General features: G+C 39.4%; 6 protein-coding genes across 12 annotated transcripts; 2 read left to right on the top strand and 4 right to left on the bottom strand.

Moving 5' to 3' along the window:
* Positions 1 to 109: 109 nt before the first annotated feature.
* Positions 110 to 3456, bottom strand: LOC104812878 (shaggy-related protein kinase eta-like). 2 transcript variants are annotated; one of them, XM_010540268.2, is made up of 12 exons: positions 3309 to 3456; positions 2419 to 2511; positions 2275 to 2334; positions 1919 to 2191; positions 1751 to 1825; positions 1611 to 1667; positions 1285 to 1425; positions 1116 to 1166; positions 925 to 1020; positions 749 to 832; positions 553 to 654; positions 110 to 461 (listed from the first exon to the last, which is right to left on the bottom strand). In XM_010540268.2, the coding sequence occupies exons 1-12, from the start codon at positions 3321 to 3323 to the stop codon at positions 366 to 368; spliced, it is 1143 nt and encodes a 380-aa protein (XP_010538570.1). In that variant the 5' UTR covers positions 3324 to 3456; the 3' UTR covers positions 110 to 365. The 2 variants fall into 2 exon arrangements, with proteins under 2 accessions (XP_010538570.1, XP_010538571.1); XM_010540269.2 differs by lacking the exon at positions 3309 to 3456 and adding an exon at positions 3163 to 3285 and having other exon boundaries at positions 366 to 461.
* A 1374-nt stretch (positions 3457 to 4830) lies between these two features.
* LOC104812877 (CBL-interacting serine/threonine-protein kinase 12-like) lies at positions 4831 to 7541 on the top strand. Of its 3 annotated transcripts, none has more exons than XM_010540265.2 (3): positions 4831 to 6651; positions 6776 to 6814; positions 7306 to 7541. In XM_010540265.2, the coding sequence occupies exon 1, from the start codon at positions 5030 to 5032 to the stop codon at positions 6572 to 6574; it is 1545 nt and encodes a 514-aa protein (XP_010538567.1). In that variant the 5' UTR covers positions 4831 to 5029; the 3' UTR covers positions 6575 to 6651; positions 6776 to 6814; positions 7306 to 7541. The 3 variants fall into 3 exon arrangements, with proteins under 3 accessions (XP_010538567.1, XP_010538569.1, XP_010538566.1); XM_010540267.2 differs by having other exon boundaries at positions 7158 to 7541; XM_010540264.2 differs by having other exon boundaries at positions 6776 to 7541.
* A 188-nt stretch (positions 7542 to 7729) lies between these two features.
* Positions 7730 to 12132, bottom strand: LOC104812876 (protein MALE DISCOVERER 2-like). 3 transcript variants are annotated; one of them, XM_010540263.2, is made up of 14 exons: positions 11802 to 12132; positions 11144 to 11558; positions 10943 to 11069; positions 10756 to 10815; positions 10456 to 10599; positions 10241 to 10342; positions 10054 to 10155; positions 9900 to 9955; positions 9375 to 9809; positions 9095 to 9285; positions 8878 to 9010; positions 8640 to 8794; positions 8366 to 8551; positions 7730 to 8273 (listed from the first exon to the last, which is right to left on the bottom strand). In XM_010540263.2, the coding sequence occupies exons 2-14, from the start codon at positions 11238 to 11240 to the stop codon at positions 8016 to 8018; spliced, it is 2046 nt and encodes a 681-aa protein (XP_010538565.1). In that variant the 5' UTR covers positions 11241 to 11558; positions 11802 to 12132; the 3' UTR covers positions 7730 to 8015. The 3 variants fall into 3 exon arrangements, with proteins under 3 accessions (XP_010538565.1, XP_010538564.1, XP_010538563.1); XM_010540262.2 differs by having other exon boundaries at positions 10756 to 10827; positions 11780 to 12131; XM_010540261.2 differs by having other exon boundaries at positions 10756 to 10827; positions 11802 to 12131.
* Positions 12133 to 12878: 746 nt separating this feature from the next.
* LOC104813347 (abscisic acid receptor PYL11) lies at positions 12879 to 13512 on the bottom strand. The gene has a single exon (XM_010540905.2). The coding sequence runs from the start codon at positions 13418 to 13420 to the stop codon at positions 12908 to 12910; it is 513 nt and encodes a 170-aa protein (XP_010539207.1). The 5' UTR covers positions 13421 to 13512; the 3' UTR covers positions 12879 to 12907.
* Positions 13513 to 15373: 1861 nt separating this feature from the next.
* On the top strand, positions 15374 to 17449 carry LOC104813346 (F-box/LRR-repeat MAX2 homolog A-like). Its single transcript, XM_010540904.1, is given in 2 exon segments — positions 15374 to 16495; positions 16498 to 17449. Coding segments are annotated over 2 exon segments (2007 nt in total). The 3' UTR covers positions 17383 to 17449.
* On the bottom strand, positions 17395 to 19805 carry LOC104812875 (protein LIGHT-DEPENDENT SHORT HYPOCOTYLS 9-like). Of its 2 annotated transcripts, XM_019202426.1 has the most exons (5): positions 19549 to 19805; positions 19066 to 19429; positions 18600 to 18671; positions 17764 to 17877; positions 17395 to 17459 (listed from the first exon to the last, which is right to left on the bottom strand). In XM_019202426.1, exons 1-2 carry the CDS (start codon positions 19792 to 19794, stop codon positions 19079 to 19081), a joined length of 597 nt encoding a protein of 198 aa, XP_019057971.1. In that variant the 5' UTR covers positions 19795 to 19805; the 3' UTR covers positions 17395 to 17459; positions 17764 to 17877; positions 18600 to 18671; positions 19066 to 19078. The 2 variants fall into 2 exon arrangements, with proteins under 2 accessions (XP_019057971.1, XP_010538562.1); XM_010540260.2 differs by lacking the exon at positions 17395 to 17459 and having other exon boundaries at positions 17529 to 17877.
* Between the last annotated feature and the right edge of the window lie 1625 nt (positions 19806 to 21430).

Below are 21430 nucleotides of genomic sequence, written 5' to 3'. Positions count from 1 at the left end.
ATATATATATATATATATATATGTATATATATATATATATGTTATATATATGTATATATATATATATATATGTTATATATATGTATATGTGTGTGTGTGTATATATGTATGTGGCAAAGTAATTTACAGACACAAAGATGAGAAAGAAAACACAAGAGCGGTCCCTTTCTCTTTTCAGCTCTTTCTTAAGCTAAAAGGAGAAGAGAAGCACTACTGCGCAATTCTGGCGCAGCCGTGTTACCATCTAACTATTCTGATGAGTGAGGAACCATTCGACGAGTGCATTGTCTCAGATGTCATCTTGCCGGCGTATACATACACATTTACATAACTCTGTTTGTCTACCCGAGTCTGGCGAGGGATCTTTATGTCCCGGTCGGATGCATGAAACCGAGACCCAGTTGTCTCTTGACGTGATCGGGTATCAACTTGTTGACAAGCTCTGGCGATGCTCCGGCTATCTGTTGAACACAACATTCGGTTTGTAAGTAAGAGCACTTTCACTTCAACGTGAGTTGAAAGACGGTGACGAAAATGTCGAGAGGAAAGTACCTCTTGTTTGAAGTTGAATAGAGGTGGGAAAGGTCGGCCATTTGGAAGACGGGCATTAGGGTCTCGGAGTTCATCAAAGAATGGATGAGCACACGCTTCAAGCTGAAAGCCGATCATGATTATATGAGATTTCTCGGTAGAAATGTACATGTTTTACTACTACTAAAAGGGGGGATGAAAAAATGGTTAAACTCACCATGGTGCATCTAAGGCTTGGGGAGTATTGGAGCAGCCTGGATGCAAGATCAATTGCTTCTGGAGGCATTCGTTTGTGGAATATCTACACAGATGAGTAGCAAGCAATAAGAACACAACCAGCAGCAATCAGAGTAAAATCGAAATAAGAATTTGATGAAGAAAGAGGAAGAAAACCTTGTGCCAAGGATGTGCCTTTATCTGTGGAAACCTAAAATCTGTGTAATTCGGGTTCATGCAACGGATTTCTTCTCGAGTTGGTGTACCAAGGACCTGTTTCCAACAATTATGCATGAGGGTTTGTTGCTAGTGATGCTTGGCTACAGCTTCCATGCATAATTATTAAGAACCATAATTAGATATTTTACCTTTATAATTTCTACGAGCTGATCCACAGCATTTTCTCCTGGAAATAATGGCTGCAAATGAACAAGTACGAAACTGTGAGAGAAACTCTTTCCGAGGAGCATATAGTAATAGAAACAAGAATGCAGAGGAAATAGGAGATTCTAGTTTCCAGAGGTGACAAATGCTTACTTGGCCAAGAAGAAGCTCGGCAAGAACACAGCCAGCTGACCAGATATCAATGGAAGTTGTGTATTCCGTGGCACCAAATATAAGTTCAGGGGCTCGGTAGAAACGCGAACATATGTAAGAAATGTTGGCTTCGCCTTTAACCTGATCACAAGCACATCAAGAGTAAAGACATTTATGATAAATTATGCATACGGTTCCGCATACGATCACATGCAAATTTATGATGACATGCTAAGACAATATATTACATGACAAGTCTTCTTCCAAAAAACTTATGTTACTGATAAGGAATTAGCAAAAGTTTCGAGCAACATGAAGGGCCATACCAGCTGTTTTGCACTTCCAAAGTCACAGATCTTGACTTGATGAGTGAGAGGATCAACCTGCGGAAACCACAAAAGCAAACTTAGAAAAACCGGCGGAACCCGTTTGTTATTTTACATCATTTCCCTCTAGAAATGCATACCAAAAGATTTTGAGGCTTCAGATCTCTGTGACAAATACCGGCAACATTGTGGATATACGCAAGTCCATGGAATATCTGCAAGAAAAAAAAAAGAGTAATTATCTCAAATGATAATAACAGGGGATTATATCCTTCACATCAATTTTCGAACAAGATATTAAAGTCTACCTGATACATATAAAGTTTCACATAGATAAGCGGCATCCTTTGGTTAGCACTGCTGTAGTGTTTCAGTACCCGATACAAGCTCTCAGGCACATACTCCATAACCAAATTGAGGAAAAGCTCATCTTTACTTGTGGTAGAGAAGAAGCAATGCTTCAAAGAAATCACATTTGGATGATCCATCACACGCATTATCTGCAGCTCTCGATTCTTATATCTCCGATCCTGCAAAACCTTCTTAATCGCCACAGTTTCCCGGGTTTCCAAACATTTTGCCTGTTGAAAACCAAAAGAGCAAGTTTAACCCCGCAAAAGCCGCAAAAGAGCAAACTTTATCACGGAAGAGAAGCTCCACGTACCTGGAAAACTACCCCAAATGATCCTGTTCCTACAACACGCTCAGCCATGTAACTAATTGTCTACAAGAGCCAGAAAAAAAATGTATCAGAAGACAAACCAGGATCTGCAGACAACAAATCCTGTTTGCTGTTAATCTAAAATACCTGTTTTGGTTCTCCATTTTTTCCTCCAATGGTGGTGGAAATTATGTGACCAGTAACTTGATCATGCCCATCAACTACAGCCGCCGACATCTCCTGAAAGATGAGCATTCAGGTAAGGAAAAAACATGAAACAAGGAGAACGATGAAGCATACGACAAACAAAGATCTCAAGAAGAATTGATTCATGCCCAACCCATGATGTACCAAATATGACGAACTTTAGGTTGTTCAGTAAAGACATAAACAAGATACCATAGATCGAGACCGACAACCTCAGAAACAGCTATAGTTTTCCGCCGGTAAGGTTGCGAAGCTAGATCGCCGCTATAAGAAGCTAATTTACAGAATCTAGTAACCCAAAGTGACCCATTTATGGAAAATGGCGAAAATCTCAGGAAAAGTTGCCTAATTCACACGCCCCCATACAATTTCCAAAACTCCAAAGCTTCTAAATCAGCTCTTTTTTCCACCTCGAGTAACCCAATAACAGTTAGATCGCCAAAAAGAGGACTACTTCGCAGAACCCAGAAACCCTAAGCAACCCCTTCTGAGAGCTTAGAGGATTTCAAGGAATATCTAATAGAAAACGGAAAGCTCGTAAAGTTTTCGAAACACGAAAATCCATGCCCCAAATACCAGAGAATCCGATTTCTCCCTAACCCCTGCCTGTCTATCACTGATTCAATTAAAAGATACCGAAGAAACCCAAAACTTAAAAAAAAGTACGAACATCTTTGGACTTGCCTTTTTTATCGGATACCACGAATCTAGAAGGAAAAGAGAACCAGGTATAAAACAAAATGAGGGTGAAATGTGGAAACCCTTTCCTCGGGGGAAAAACAATGAGATCTTCGCGGAGAGAGAGAGAGAAAGGAAGCTTAGGTGCTTACCTTATCCTCAGCCATGGCGAAAGAGATACAGAGAGGGAGAGGAAGAGAAGATATTAAGGGAAGCTTTTGAAGTAATGGGTTCAATCAGTTTGGTTGGTGATGATCATGCTAGAGAGAGAGAGAGAGAGAGAGAGGACCCAGGGATGAGAGGAGAGAGACGAAGAACAAGCCCATGTGACTCCAGCTCCCTTTCTTCTCGCTCTATTAGCCATCTGATTTCGATTTTTTATTTTTATTTAAATTTTTCCATTAATTATGTAATTTACAGAAACACCCTCGGCGTGGTTCGGTAATTACAGGGGCAAGGAATTTGCGTTGCTTTGCATAGCGATTAACCGCTCCACATGATATAAGACGATTTTGCCCTCCATCGAACTCAATGGCCTACTTCCATGAATTATCATATCGATATTTAATTCTCCCTTAAATATATATATATATATATATATATATATATATATATATATTAATGTAATAAAACGAAATGTCTTATGATCCATTAATATATCCAATCAATTCTGAAATACTCTCGTCAACACGATCCACTGAATTTGGTTTTGTTATGTATGTGTACACATATACATATGTAAATTTAAAAAATATATAAAATCCTTAATATTCTCATATATTTAAATTTTAATTATACTTTAGAATCCTCAAAAATATTCTATACAATTTATTCCAAAATAAAATCATTAATGCACTAAAAGTTCTGCTGTTATAATTTTCTAAGAATTATATGTGTGTGTATAGAAAGTAGGCATGGTTAATTGGAGATCAATGTTGACCATTTGATTAAAAAAGCATTAATGTTTCTTCACTTTACAATTTTTCGATTTATTATTTTGGGTTTTTTTACGGCCAAATTACATGGCTTCAATTATTACCTAATAGCGTAGCTTTACTTATAGTGTTTGTATTTTATATTTATTGGTGATTGATGATAATCTCTAACATCGATGAAACAAAAAAATATTATATTATTTTTTTTTCGCACTACATATATTTCCCTTCTTTGTTCAAATATGCATGAGACTGACTTATTGATTGTACATTTTATACGCTTTTATCAAAATTTCCATATATATTAAATAGCCACTTTATGCTATGATATTTATAATAATTAAATAAAATAAAATAAAATCCATACTATATATACACACACACACTCCTGCAATGTGCTCGGCCTTTATAATGCAGTGATATGGTTTTAAAAAAGGGCTCAAAGGTCATTACGGGGCCCAATAGAAGGCCCACAAATTTATCTGGTAAAAACGAAAAAACCTCAGCTTTTTTCGGAAATACTTTATTCGATTAGCTATTAATTATTCATTTTCAACTTATATTACGTCAAATGATTATTAATGATTACACTGCATCAACTTACACAATTATGCCTTAAATACAATAATTGTAAATCATGAATAAATAGTTTGGGAATAAAATATCTTTCATTTAATAATAAAAAGTGAAATTCGGTAGCACCGGATTTAAATACAATATTGTTACAATAGTTATGGACTTTGATATGAGGAAATGGGATAAGGCATATTCCAAATATTTACAACAGAGCTTCTATTTGTGCGGTGTGAGAGGACTTCTCCTGCAACCTCTCGAGATTTACGACCAGATCGCAACAAGGCGCATTCGAAATCCAAGCAAGAGGCGAATTCTGAACGCCCAGAAATCTCGAATTATCCGCCTCCCATGGCGGTTCATTGATGCCCTTTCTCTCCTCAGGCGAAACCAGTAGCGTACACGGAAGCCCAGAGACTCGGAATTTTGCTTTCATGGCGGATTTGCTGAGCAAAGCGATGACGATGACGAAAGAGAAGAGCGGCCCACAAGCTCTTGTCATGGGAAAATACGAAATGGGTAAGCTTCTCGGCCATGGAACCTTCGCGAAGGTTTATCTCGCCCGGAACGTGAAATCCGGCGAGAGCGTCGCCATTAAAGTGATCGACAAGGAGAAAGTTCTCAAAGACGGGTTGATCGCTCACATCAAGCGCGAGATTTCCATCCTCCGCCGCGTCCGACATCCGAACATCGTGCAGCTGTTCGAAGTCATGGCGACGAAAGCCAAGATCTACTTCGTCATGGAGTATGTCCGAGGCGGCGAGCTTTTCAATAAGGTCGCGAAGGGGCGGTTGAAGGAGGAAGTTGCCCGGAAATATTTTCAGCAGCTGATCTCCGCCGTGGGGTTTTGCCACGCCCGCGGTGTGTATCACCGGGATCTGAAGCCGGAGAATTTGCTTCTCGACGAGAACGGCAATCTCAAAGTCTCCGACTTCGGTCTCAGCGCGGTTTCCGACCAGATTCGTCAGGACGGTCTGTTTCACACTTTCTGTGGTACACCGGCGTACGTTGCGCCTGAGGTTCTTGCCCGAAGAGGCTACGACGCGGCGAAGGTCGATATTTGGTCGTGTGGGGTCATCCTGTTCGTGTTAATGGCTGGTTATCTACCATTCAATGACCGTAACGTCATGGCCATGTATAAGAAGATCTACAAGGGCGAGTTCCGGTGTCCTAGATGGTTTTCGCCGGAGCTTATCCGGTTGTTGACTCGGCTCCTGGACACAAACCCTGAAACCCGATTCACAATTCCGGAGATTATGGACAAAAGTTGGTTCAAGAAAGGGTTTAAGCACATCAAGTTCTATGTGGAAGATGATAAGCTTTGCAACGTTGAAGATGACGAAATGGATTCAATTGAATCCTCCTCGGACCGATCTTCTTGTGTTTCTGAATCAGATGCTGAGTTTTTTGAGCCCAGAAGGAGAGTCGGGTCACTTCCGAGACCGGCGAGCTTGAATGCCTTTGATCTTATATCGTTCTCACCAGGTTTTGATTTATCAGGCTTGTTCGAGGAGGGTGGCGAGGGTTCTAGGTTCATATCTGTAGCGCCCGTTTCGAAGATCATTTCGAAATTGGAAGAGATTGCCAAAGTTGTGAGCTTTACAGTCAGGAAGAAAGATTGCAGAGTGAGTTTAGAAGGTTATAGACAAGGCGTCAAAGGTCCGTTGACAATTGCTGCAGAGATATTCGAACTGACTCCTTCACTGGTGGTTGTGGAGGTCAAGAAGAAAGGAGGGGATCAAACAGAGTACGAGGAGTTCTGCAACAAGGAGTTGAGACCCAAATTGCAGAATTTGACGGCAGACCATGAGGCGGAAACCATGGTTGAATCTGCAGCCGGAGGAGCTGCTCCATCCACATTCCTGCCTTCTGACACTCCACCTGTAGATTTGCCTTCTGACACTGAATAGAGATGAGGAGAAGGGGAAGTGAACTAAGAGATGAACATGAAAGGAAGAAGAATCGGAGAAAGATGGCATCCATAAGGGTATGCCATTCGTCTCCTCATCTATAGGAGTTTCCATTGTTCTGAACTTGGGCTGAATAGAATGGAATACAAACCGAATATACGGCTAATCTTATCAGTTCTTTCGATATGGTTTTGGTCACAGGTTCAGGATCATACCCTACCTGCAGAGAGCAGCATACAGGTATGTGAAAACATAGGACATATCTCTTGGCATTACATTGTACCATTTCATAGAAAGCTTAGAATCTGCACCCACTCACTATCCTTCAGAATTGTTGCATTACATATATAGGCTTGAGGAGTCATCTTGTAACTTGTAAATGGCAAATTCAATCAGTGCTTAGAATGGACATGTCAGTTCTCACTCTCAGCAAATCAGAGCTTTTTCTATATTAGGAATCAAGATTGATATCTTTTATTGAAATGGAATAAATTCGGTCGCAATGGCATTATAGTTCATAGATTACTACTGTATTATATACCGAGTCGTACAACAACATCGCCTTAATCCCAAGTTTATTTAGGGTCGGCCACATGCACATGAACGCGGTTTGATCTTCTTCAGTTCAGTCCGAACCACTGATTTTTTTGTGTGGGGATTTTTATGGACAAAGACTTTGCCTAAATGGGACCCTTAAGTTTTATGAATCATATGTGACTTGTCTTGTGCAGATGCAAGTTGTGTTTTGTCTGATAACATTATTCAGGGTTGTTCTTGAATTTGTCTGCCTGAACTGAGGTGGAAGTACATGTGCAAGCAAGCAGATAACTATAAGCTTCATGAGATTTTTTTTTTTTGTCTGGATATGCTCTCAATGATCTGGGTTCCCTGAGATGATATTATAAATTATGAAACAGAATATAGAAGTGAATGATGAAGACGGTGTTCACCTTTCCTTTCATATACACATCTTTATACGGAGACGAATACAGACATATATATCTTTACAACTAAAGAGGGCTTGGTTTTATGACGACGATTGACCAAAATAATACGTACAATATACGCGTAGTATGTATGCAGTATACGTTATACAAACACATCGAGCTCTCGTACTGTATCCGACGTTTAACTATTGGACGTTAACACACTCAATGGCCAAGGGAACAGTAATACTATCAGGACATGAAAAAAACGAACGACAAGATACAAATCCAATGCTTTGACAAAAAAAAAACGGAGGCAAAGATACAAATCCAATGTTGAAGAGAATCAAAAGATCGTACAAGAAAAACCGAACCAAGAACCAGAAAAAAAAATGGAGAGAAGAAGAGAGATACACATACTCTAGGCAGGCACCATGGTGGAATGCAATTAATTTTGAAAGGAAAACCTCTGATTCTTGTGGAGTGTTACGTGTGGGGGGAGAGAAAGAGAGAGATCAAGTGGCCTCGGAGGACAAGATCTCGAGCTCGGCCCACCAGAGAGGAGAGAGTCTAGGAGTGGCCTGGTCGGGAGAGATGTTGATAACTTGCTCCAATTGCTCTGCGACCTCTTTCATGGTCGGTCTGTCTCTTGGCTCTGGTCTCAGGCACTGTCGGGTCACGTTGCAGATGATTTCCAGCTCCTCGTATTTGAAGCTCTTCAGCGTCGGATCAACCATATCTCCCAAGTTTTCGCTTTCCAAACACTTTGACGCCTACACGCCAGAAATTTTCAGATCATTAAAGGCTTTAAGTTTCCAGATATTTAGGCAGCTGCCCACAAGTGTTCTGATCAAAATCTACATACCCATTGCTCTATCGACCCTCCTTCGTCTGAATACGAGAGCTTCCCAGAGATGATCTCGAGCAGCAACACTCCATAGGTGTAGACATTGCTCTCTGGTTCAGGAGGTACTGGCAATACGGATTGGTCTAAGTCACCACTCTTTCTCGGCTTCAGTCCAGTTTCCGAGCTAAAAGGAACCTCTGCAACCTGAGAACGTGGTTTCGAGAATATCCTTGGAGGCTTAAAAGAAGGTCCCTTTAGATTCAAGAAGTCTAGAGCTTAGCGGAAAACAAACCTTGGCTGCGTAATCATCGGTCAGGTAGATAGCCGATGAGCTTAGGTTCGAGTGTGCAACATGCGGGTTTAGTTCATGCATGTATTGGAGACAATAAGCCATTCCCATTATTATTCTCATACGAGCACTCCAATCAAGATGTTCCATCTCCTCATCTGACAATATCGTGAAAAAATTGTTTAGCCTTTTAAAAGGATGAGAGACGATGCTTTGATCCGCGATGGAGACAGATGCTTACCGTGCAAATGTTCATAGAGATTTCCGTTTGGAGCATATTCGAAGACCATCATTCTATTGAAGGGTTCATCCTCTTCGCAGTACCCAATCAGATTCACAAAGTTCTTGTGGTTGATCCGTGAGAGAGTGTCAATCTACCGAAAAAAAAACTCAAATCATGAGAATCCAAAGGAGACCCTCGAGGAATAAAGTCTTGACCCTTAAGCTAAAGGTGTAACCTTTCTGCGATACGCCATTTCCATGGCTCTCGTCCATTCTTTGGAGGCGGAAATGGCGGTTGAAACAACGGCTATTTCGACTCCACTGGACAGAGTTCCTTTGTAGACAGTGTAACCATCAAACGCCTCTATGATATTGCTGAAATCCTCACATGCTGTCTCTAGTTCATGCCGGTTCAGCTTTGGCACACCTGAGTTTCATGTCACATCATTCACTTGTGTTCGGTAATAGAGAGACGAGTGAAAGGGTGGTAAAGAAACTGTTACTAAGAAAACTTACCGGTAACAAATGCTTTCTGCAGCTGTCCACTCAGACCGGTCTTCCATGGGCCTATAGTCTTTGCAGCTCTTCTCCGACAGAAAACTATAACTGCTACTATAACCAATATAATTACAAAAGCAGCAAGACCTGTAACCACATACAACCATACATGTTTTTCAGATTTTCTGTCATCTTGTGACGGGTTTGAGGAGGGATCGGCTTTTGTGTTGGGAATGTTATTGTCCCGAGGAGGAGAAGGCGGGAGAGGGATCAAAGGAGGAGTTCTCTTCTTTGCATTGGGAACCGCAGGGAAAGACCCGCTGCTCCGTGAGAACGCCTCGGGAGAAATCCCGGGAGAAGGGCCAGCTGCAGGTGCAGTAGGCATAGCTGCCAAATTACTTGTCTCTTCAAGTAACCGACGTTGTTTGAAAACATCACCTTCCTCCAAATAACCTGTATGATCAAATGGATGTGATTTCTTCATATGCAGGTCCTAAACATAAGCTTCACCGCTTAACTTATAGAGTAACCATCTTATCTTACTCGGGAGATTCGATACGAAATTCTGCTCGTGATCGGAAAGAGATCCCTTGTTGAACCTGAGACCATGAAGATGATACAAAACAAAAAACATTATCAATGTGAGGGACAGAGTGAAGATGAAATATAAATAGAGAGAGGGTTTCGAATTGTATACATCTTGAAAGGAATAGCATTGATATAACGTCGGTAAGTCGCTTTAATCTGCGACATGAAATCTCCCGCCTTGTTTGGTCGTATAAAACTGCTCCTCGTAACACTGTTACATAAACGTAGCAAGAAGATATGAACACAAATATCTGTTAGGTAACAAAACCAGACTTTGAGATGGAAAAACATCCTACCAGTGTCCAAGTTTTCTGTTTGCACAACCAAACACAAGAGGATAATGTTCTAAGCTCCTGTTAAACTGGACTTCACCCTCAAATCTGTTGCCGGAAATCGATCTGGATACGTCAAGGTAGCAAAAACAAAGAACAGAACCGAAATTCATCCAACAAATTGTTCTCGGTATAAAATATAATCGAGGGTAGGGTATACAAAAATGTGGTGAACTTACAAGTGTTTAAGCGACAGCACATTGCTTAGCTCGGCCGGAATTTGCCCGCTCAAGTTATTATCCTGCAAATCCAATATTTCTAGCTTTGTGAAGGCCCCAAACTCCTTTGGAATGCCACCAAAGAAATGGTTCTTGGATAATATTCTGTGAAAAAGTAATACAATGTTCAGTTCCAACAAACAATCAAAATGTCGGTAGGATCAACCGACCAAATACCAAAACAAAAACTCGTTTTCGTCTTAGTCGGTCAACAAAACGAAATCAAAACCAGTAAAACTTACGAGATATATAAACACTTACAGAAATCTTAGATCAGTAAGCTGGCTAAGCTCGGGAGCTAACGTTCCTTCCAAAGAACATCTGCTCAGGTTCCTATGAAATCATCAGAAATATGTCTCCAATGAGACATACAACAAGATTCCAACAGCAAGAAAGATGTTTCCTTGGAGACATCAAAACAGTTACCAATAATTTCAGAGTTACTTACAGCATTTGCACTTTGCCATCCACACAGTTTACACCCGACCACGAACACACCTTATCACCATCCCAGTTTGCAAGAGCTCCATGAGGATCCGAGTCTATCCTTGCCCGGAACTTCGACAACGCGAATCCTACATTCAGAACAAACCATCAGAACAAAAACATCCAAGGATAAGCAAGAGAGAATATGATCCAAAAAGTTTACCTTCAGAATCAAGGGAGAAGGAGGAAGTTTGAAGGCCAATGATCAAGTACATGAAGCAAGAGAGCTGGAATCCGATTGGACCCCATCTCCAACACATTTTAGGTCAACAAACGGCGATGTTTCCCCAACAGCACAGACCACAAAACTATACAAAATCTCCAGGTTTTTCCAAGGACGATAGAAAAACCCAATCCCCTTCTACGACAAAAATTGTGGACTAGACATCGTATTCGTATCTAGAGACAAGAAAGTGTAATACAGAAAACTGCAGATCCATGGCAGGAGGTGCGCGTAGCATCAGGGTCCCTCATCTTTGGAGTTTTGCAAATTAATTTCACAAAACCCTTCTGTTCAAGATTTTCATTTCTGAATATCAACAATCCGCGATTCTCTTCTTCTGGCTGCCCCTCAACACCTGAAAAAAATGCCCACAAATAAAGGCCAGGACTTTGTAGAAAGTTATGAAACAATGTTGTAAAAGAAGAGGGGATGCCCTCTTGAAGAAGCGATGTGGAGAAAGCTTCGAACCCACAGAAACAAAACAAAAAAAAAGTTCATCTTTTTCAGCCACCCAAATGAAAATCATTTCAAAATGCGTAAAGAGATCAAACAAATAATTAGGGGAACGAAGCTTACCAAGAAAGAAGAAATTCCTTACCATGGCAATGGAAATTCTGGAGAAAACAATAAAGCGTATGTTTCTGGAAAGCGAAGCAGTAGGAGGAGAGGAAGAAGAGAAGGTTGGTGGGGGGATTGAGAAATCAGAAAAAGGAAATTCGATTATGGTAATAAAAAGATTAAAAAAATTGATCAGGATAATGATGTCTGATTTTCTCCTTTGAACTGTCCTTGCGTTTTTGCAGGAGGATGATGATGAGGATGATGATCTCAGAGTTTTCTCTCTTCGACCATCTTTGGTCTCTCCAGGGGCCAAAGGGTGGTGGGTTTCTCCCCCTCTCTCCCCCCTCTGTTTTTTTCTCCCTCTCTCCCTCTCTCTCTCTCTCTCTCTCTCTCTCTCTCTCCGAATTTTTCTATTTTTTTATTGTTTCAACATTTTTTTCCTCAAAAACTCTCTGTTTTTGTTTTTCTGAATTTCCCCCGTAAGTGAAGCCCTAAGGCCCTGATAGCCTGTTTTGGCATTCCACGTTTTCCACAATTATAACACGTTTATTATTTCTTAGCTTTTGAAAAATATTGACACTTGAAATTACAAAATCGTATTCACTCAACTATAAAATCATTGGAATTGTCTCTTATATTCTTCAATCAATTCAAATAAAATGCGTCTACATTTTTTAAATTTAATACTCTTTAAATCAGATTAAAAAAAAATACGCCGATTTAGACCGGAAGCAAGGAAACGGCGGGAAAGATTAAAGAGTCTAATCAAAGTACAATGCGGTCTCCATGGGCCCCACTTTTCAATTCTTTAATGTTTTTTAATATTATTCAAGTTAAGCTCATACGTGCTTGCCGCTTCGTCTATGCCGGAGAGACCCTAATACGAATTGCGTTACTCTACAGCCGTTAGATCTTCTGGATGCGTAGATCTGACGGCATTTACGTGGTGTGTATGGTGAGCACGGCCCCATCGGATAAAGTCTCTCGCTGGGACATGTCTCCCACCATTGGATTAAAAGACCACTTTCTAATTAAATTTGTAGAACCAGTGGAGCCCACATCCAGATGAAACTAATCCTCTTGGTCGGATGCAAATGAAAGGATTAGCGTTAAAACTAATCATAAAACCCATAATTAAGGACTCTAACCACGCACCATCTTCTCCGTAAGCTTAGCCAATGACCTAAGGTTAGACCGAATGATGGCATCAGCAAACGACGTCGTATCTTCCTCCGTGTTCCCGTCGGGCACATCCACCTCGTAACTCTCCACCACCACCGTCTTCTCCGTCTCCGATGACGACACGTGGGCCATCGCCGTCGTGGTCGACCGGTAATTTTGAAGGCGGTGGTCGCCGCCGATGAAGCTGACGACGATGACGTGGGAATCGTCGTCGAGCTCGTCGAGCCTCTCGGAGCTGAACGCCGCGGGGAGGCCGGAGACAATCGTCACATCCCTCACGGAGCCTTTTCCGACGCCGTCGCCGGCGCGTATGGTGCACGTCCTTACGAACCGCTTGTACGCTTGTGGGTTTTCGAAACGACGTAGTATTGACCACACCACTTCCAGCGGCGCTTCGATGATCTGCACCAGCGTCGAACCGCACTGGGTTTTCTTACGCGGCGTCGTTTTTGGCGTGTTGTGATGATTTACCATTTTACCCTTTGTCTTCTGTTCTCTTATCTTATATTCGTAAATCGGCAAATTGCTATTGCCTTTTCCAGAGACGGGTTTCGAGTATGTATACGAATATTATGTGTATACATATATATAACATAACAAGACCGACTAAGAATTTCGATTAAAAACGAATACGTATCCTCAATTTATGACTAGCCTCGCATGCAAATGTCATGCTTACGCCATCTGTATATTAAGAGATATGGAGAAGATTCGAAAAGATTACGTAATATTTAGATTTGATTTTATTTCTGTAGATCGAAAGTTTCGTATTATCGGTTTGTATAAGGAGGAGACGAAGAAGATTCGAGTTACCATTCCACCATACTTTGAAATAAAACCCTAATTAATAAGGTTCCGAACGCATGAGATGGACCTCGAGATATAAAATATTTTCATGTCCGCATCGCGATCCAGAAAATGTATGATATATTCTAGAGAATGATTCGTTAAAACTTGTGAGTTTCTTCAAGTCGCAGGCGTGACGACGTCGACGATACGTAAAGCCATATACATGTGTATATATATATATATATATGGTATTAAATTAATTGAACAATTGGGAGTCGGTCGATTTTGGAAGGTATAGGACATGTTTTAACGAGAGGGTCATGCAGCATCCACGTTTGTAATTTCATATCCATAAGTTTCTTTCATGGGAACAATTTTCTAGGCTATTTTGCAGAGGATTCGAGGCCCAATTGTCGTGGCACATTCCATTCCATGTAACCATAACATAATCATCGTCATAAATTAATTAATATATTGTAATCACGCCATTCCATGTCGTTGTACGTACGTACGTTAATATTTCACATGTCTTCCTTTGCTATACATATACACACACACGGCCGGACCTACTTCTTTTGTAGTGGGGTCACGACCCATTGATTAATTTTTTTTATTTAAAAAAACACTTCTTTATAATTTTTATAAAATTTAAAACAAAAATATTTTTTTAAAATTATAATAACAATTTCACGTAAAAAAAAAAACTAAAAGAATTGTCCTTCATTGAAAACAGTATTTTTTGAAAGAATATTATATTATTGTCAGACATGACTACCTTTTAATTTAAAGTTATTGTTTTTACGCTTATATCATTAATAGAAAACCAAAAAAAAACATTTAGTGAAATCTCGTTGTTATATAAAGAAATCTAAGACCCAGGACTAAGTTAAAATTTTATTTAAAGAATGAAAAAGATTTATCAAATTTAGTATGGGGTTCAACTCGACTGAGATCGAATAGAATCAAATATTATGTGGTTTGTTCTGTTTACTTTTGTTTTTATCTACAATAATGTATTTGGCTTTCTGCGATGTTATAAATTCGAAATTTAAATAACTCGCGTAGAAAAATATTACAAATCTTGAAAGGTTGAAAAACACCAACAAAAACAAAATTGGCTCGAAGAAAGAACAACGTACCTTTAAGTGAAGTGAGTGGCAATGTCACCAAGCGGATGGAGTCAATGTCCAAAAGGGGAACTGTCTGGTCGAGATTCAACCAATGCGAGAATCTCTGTCCCTTTTATATATATATACACACACACACACTATTTAGTTTGAGAAATTTTTATGACCTCGAATATTTATCCGTACATGCCAAGTATGTATACACTAAAGCGAGTATATTTCACACCACGAATTATCTATACAAGCCGGTGGGTGCTTTAGTTTCTTATTCTCCACATCCAAAGCCCTTTTCTTGATTCTTTTCTATCTTCGCCCTCACAAAATGTTTGCACACATCTCGAACACCACATAAAAGATCCTTTCTCCCAAATCCATGGGTCTCCATGCATTTTTAGTTCGTACAAATTACCAACTATTATATATATGTGTGTAACACATGGTCATTCATGGTTATATATATGTGCATCATTGATCCCTCATCACATATTTGCCATAAGAGATATATATATATATGAATAGAGAGACAATATACAACGCGGGTCTTCACTTCAATGATATGCCAGAAACTATTATTTCTGGCATCTTCTTGTGCATCGAAGACACTCGCACGCGCAATTCCATGTCGGTCGTCTGCCATAAATGGCGAGTTCTTGAACGTTTTTCTCGTTCCTCCCTCACTCTTCGAGGAACCGTTCGCGATCTCTTCCTTGTGCCCACTTGTTTCTGTAGAGTCACTCGCCTTGATATTTCTCTTCTTTCTCCTTGGGGATACCCTCTCTTTGATCCCACGGCTCCCCCTTCTTCCTCTCACCTTCTTGCTCATCTCTTGGGCAAAGCTTTTCCCTTGGTCGTCTCTTTGACTTGTTACGCAAGAAACCCTTTTGCCGATTTGCGTTACCTTGCCCCTCAATGGCCTTGTTTGAGCCATGTAAAGCTTGTTCGTCTCCATCCCCGTCCTCCTTCTCTCTCTCTTGGTCATGAGTTTGTTCCCTTGTTCGAACATTCGTCTTCCCTTTCATCTCTCGACCTTTCTGATTTCTATTGCTGGACAGAGGATCTTCCCCAGGCTCTACACGTGTTTCCCTCTATATCGGCCTCTCTATCACATCTCAATATCCTAACTCATTTTTCCAGTTCTGGTTTCAAGTCCGACGAGGTTATAGCCATCACTGAAGCTTGCCCTAATCTCAACGAGTTTCTAGCGACTTGCTCGTTCGATCGTAGGATCACTGGTTTTGTCGGGAACAAGGCTTTGCTGGCCGTTTCTTTGAATTGTCCCCTTCTCCACGTTCTGCACCTTGTTGACATATCTTTGTCCAACGCCATCCTCGGAGTTGACAGGTTTGACGATGAAGGATACACGACACAAGACTCGCTATTAAGTAATTCCTCTCTTGTTCAAGTCTTTATCCACCTTCCTTTGATTGAGGATTTAGTTCTTGATATTGGCTATAATGTTCGAGATGTTTGGCAAGCCTTGGAATCACTTGGTTCCATGTGTCCTGGCCTCAGTTCCTTAAAGCTTGGAAATTTCCATGGAATTTGCCGTGGAATTGACGCCAAGCCTGATGGGATTGTGTTCTGTCAAGGGTTAAAACATTTGTCCATAAAACACTCTGCCGATCTAACAGATTCTCTTGCCTTGTAGCAATCGCTCTCGGCTGCCAAAAGTTGTCGAAATTTGAGGTCCGAGGGTGTAATAAGATTACGGAAACCGGGTTGTCTAAATTCATGTTTATTCTGAAGAACAGTCTGACTGATGTAAGGATCTCTAAATGCCAGAATCTGAACTTTTTTTATTCCCTCTACGCTTTGAGACTGATCCAAGATCGGATTCAAAGGTTACACCTTGATTGTATTTGGGAGATCGATGGACAGGTTACAGAAGAACACGCTGTATCAGTTAGATCTAGGACATGGGCTAAACTCCAATACCTTTCTCTATGGATTCCGATCGGTTCACCATTAAATCCGTGGCCTGTATTGGGTTTAAATGACTGCCCATCTCTAGAAGAGATTCATATAAAAGTCGAAGGAGACTGCAGGCACTTGAACAAACCACAACCCGAATCTTTCGGGCTTACTTGTCTCGCAAGTTACCCCAATCTCTCAAGACTGCATCTAGATTGCAGCGGAGTTATCGGCTATGCCCTAACCGCTCCTCCAGGTCACACCGACTTGAACATATGGGAAAGGTTTTACCTCAAAGGCATCGATAATCTGCGGATAGAGACGTTCGATTATTCGCTGCCTCATGATCCGGACATTAACCACAGAAGCTTATCCCTTCCTGGCGCTAGTCTCATATCGATGTGCGTCAGCATGAGGAGACTTGTGATACACGGAACAGTTAACGAGCATTTGATGATGTTTCTGTTGAAGATTCCAAATCTGAGGGATGTTCAGATCCGACAAGACAGTTATCCGGCGCCGCAGGACGATGGGTTGTCGTCGGAGATGAGAACTGCCTCTTGTCTTCGGTTCGAAGACGCTCTTAACAGACGCTTTGTCCTCGATTGATACATTTTAATTGGATCGTGTGCTTAAATGATATAGTTTTATGACGTACATGTATTGAATCATCGTCCTGAATGAACCTAACCAAACATGTGTTGTAATAAATACATTATTTCCTTTCGTAAAAAAAATGTTGTGAATTTTTTTTAAAAGGGTATGTAACATTCAAATTTATTATATATATATCTACGTACATTTGTCTAATTGTTTTGTACATACATATCTATATATTTCCTTTTGTGATAGTCTCGTAAAGCGGAGAAAAGCCCATTGGGCCTACCAAATTTAAGAACCCTACCCATACCATAACGAGTGATTTGATTTCACTATTACATGTATATATATATATATATATATATAATAGTGCAAGATTGGATTACATACCGGGAAAGAATTTGGCTCAAAATTGTATCGGAATATGGAGGCTTTTTCGGAGGGCATGATCAAATCGAGTTCATCTTCTACATTTTCGACCATCTGTATATGTCCTTGATATATCTGCAACGGATGGAGGAAAACGGATCTTGATAAAAAAAATTAAACTGATAAAATACGTATTATACATGTTTTATACGCTGTATACACACACGTGGACAAAAAACTCAATGCTAATGTATTCAGCTTTGTATATTTTCATCACACAAATACATCATATACTATACTATATAATTTTAAAGAGTTTTGATACATGTTATAAGTTGTATCATTTTGTCATTTGCAACAAGCAACCGACATATTGACATAACATTGCATTTCATAAGCATACACTTTCACAATTGTTTGAATTTTAGACTGTTAAACCTACAGTTCTATGCGACCTAAAACCATTAATTATTACATTAGCTACATACATATATATATGCATATATATATCTATAACATATATATTCTTTTTTTTTTTCTTTTAAGCCATCAATGGATGATATATTAAAGAATAAGGCAATAGGGAATAAAATAACGTTATCCTAACCATCCTAGTATATATTCTACCAAACTCCAACCAATCATTATGGTAAGATTATGCTAATTTCTGTTTATATATAGTTGTCAGTATCTGTATTTAATTGACAAAATAAAAGATTGCCGATTTTTCGTTTCATGTATTTAAGTAAATTGTTCACGGGACAATACATGCGATAACATATATATATATATATATATAATGCGTGTCTGTGTGTGCGTGATGTGTAACATCCGTGTATGCAAGAACATTGCTTTACCTGCTTGCGGAAATACGCAACATGCCGAAGGGTTATTTGAGAGGATGCCCACAATGCCACACGCATCAAAAGCTAACAGAAATTAAAAAAAAAGGTACATATTTAATATCTAATCATCTTAATTATTTTTAATTATGACCTTAGATTAATTTGAATCATGTAACCTACAGCCAACTTAGTAAGGTATGCAATACGTCTCAGGTTTACATTAATGGTGTATGAATTTAAATTAAATCATCTCCATGCATCCATCAGATTTAACGTTATCAGGAAATATTGGATCATTTCAAAGTCTATTACGTTTAGTATTTGAATTTCCCGTTTTGTCCTCTTTTACTTGTACAACAACCTAAATGCATTTGAGATTTGGGTGAGAATAAAAAATATTGTCCCAAAAATCCAAATTCATGAAAAATTAATCGATCGAATGGATAATTCAGAATAAACCGGCGGGGCTGATTATTACCAATAATGTCTGATCAAGCAGTGGATTGAGCCGAAGGGTTTGGAGGTTCCTTCTCGGCAACGACGTCGTTTTGGGCCTGATTCTTGAGGGTATTTCCACAACTGATCATCTTCTTCCTCTTCTTCTTCTTCCTGTGGGTTATCCCACGAGCTCTGGCTTGAGCCTCTCGAACTTCCCTCAGATGAACCCTAATCGCTCCGTTACCAAAGGGGTTGTTTTCCGGCGACCCGCCGCCGTGTTCCTCGTAAGCTGCTCTCAGTCGTCCGATCAGAGCATCAAGACTCCCCCACGCCTGTCGGAGGGGACACGTGCATGGCGCTGGCGGGTTTGGTTGTCCGAAGAACACGCATGCTTGGTCATGGACCTACGTTTGTTTGTTTTTGTTTTTGGTACCAAATCAAAGATTCAGGAATATTTTTTTTGTAATCGACGAAGAGAAGAATAATTAATTATGATGAGCTGGGTATATTTGCGGTTACATACCTTGGTCTTACCGAACTGGTCTAAGTACTGGAGGAAACTGAGCACGTGCGAATAATCGAAACGAGACGTGGAGACCGGCGGGTTCTGGGACTTTAGGTATTGGAGGAAAGTGTTCCAGTCGCGGCGTTTCTGGGACTCGTAGCGGCTGAGCTGCCCCGTTTGCGTTTGCGGTTGGTGGCGGTGGCCAGAGGACGACGGCTGCTCCTGTGGATCGCTCGTCGGCGTTTGATGATCCGATGAGGACATCGTTTATTTTTCTTTTTGAGCAGAGAATATGAAATTCTGTAAAAAAAATGTCACAAAGAGAGAAAGAGAGAGGGGTGAAAAAAATGAGGAGTATCTCTCCGGCTAAAAAATATATATTTTTCATTTATTATTTTTTACGAATAAATTTCCACTATAATATTTAAATTCGATAACTCGAGAAGATAAACAAATTTCTCAAAACCATTAGACCAAGAAATTTTTCTCAGTTCTAGATTCATATTTATTGATAAATTTTAAATTGTATATATATAATTTTGTCCATGTAAAAAAAAATCGGTAATTTATTTGATGCGATATATTTTTTTTTTTTACAGTTTCTTACCCTGTTCGATCATCGACATTAATATAATACGGAATAAAATTTGAACTCGGACTTTGTAATGAAATTGCAGAATTTAAAACTATATAAGTTTTTTCATTAGAATATATTTCATTTTGGTGGGGGCTACAGCAACGACCGAGGAGAGATCTCGTAATTTAAAATCTTCCATTGATGGGGCTAATTTTCCGCACGAATATTATGATGATATACTCTCAAATTTTTATTTTATTTTAATAAGCTGCTCATTGTACGACCGCCAATGCAAATCAATCATTTGTATTAATCTGGGGTTTTAAGTTTCGTAATGACCTATTAACTAATTTAATTCTCCAACTTGCTTGCCTTAGTGGCTATAGTTGAATTATACAACCTACTATGCCTCTCTTTAATTTTTTTTTGTTAAAACAAAATATCAATAATACAACAGTTATATTCGTTATATTGATAATAGTATAAAAAAGAATAAAAATAGAAAATATATTGCCAAGTTTTTTGTATATATATAGCCAGAGATATTGTATTTTATGTTGGTCAAGAAATGGCGGTACCTATTTGTCACATAACAATTTTATATCTGATCCATTAAAAAAACCAAATTATACGAATTAAAATGTTTTGTAAGGCTAATACAAATAAATAATCCAGAAAATTTGTATCTTTATGTCATAGTGAGTGATTGATTAAAGCATAAATGAGTCATAAAGCGGAAAGACGCATAAAATCATGATTTTCCACTATCCAATCTCTATATTTCTGTGGACCCCACTAAAAGAAAATAGAAAACAATTTAAAATTCCGCGTGGCTTTTTATTTATATATATACACACACACCAAATTATATAACTTTTGAAATTAACCTACACAATCTTTTATACGACTATTAAAATATAAAAATATACTGTCTTAATTTTGTATTATAGAAATATATGGCGATAAATGTGTGCAATGTAAATATTTTTTTTTTTGTAGAGCTTTTCACGAAAGAGTGGGGTCGGTCCAAATACTATAGATGGATTTCAATAAAACGTCGAGTGGAACATGCCAAGGGTTCGACTATCGGAAATATGCGGCTATATATAATCAAACAACATGATAATCGGCAAATATCATATTGTTAATCTAATCTTAATTGTTTACAAAATGATTTTAAAAAATATATTTGTAATATACATATGCTGAAACAGCAAAGGGACGACCCTTTGGCGCTGGTTGATGGGGGCATGGCGGATTCCGGTGACCGGAGAACCAGAAACCGGCGAGAAGAATCCAAAAAGCTTTCGGACAAGATATATC

This window comes from Tarenaya hassleriana, unplaced genomic scaffold, assembly GCF_000463585.1.
Source record: "Tarenaya hassleriana unplaced genomic scaffold, ASM46358v1 Cleome2, whole genome shotgun sequence".
Lineage (NCBI taxonomy): Eukaryota > Viridiplantae > Streptophyta > Magnoliopsida > Brassicales > Cleomaceae > Tarenaya > Tarenaya hassleriana.
Note: the sequence above shows the minus strand (reverse complement) of the source record. Positions and strands in the feature narration are given on the sequence as shown.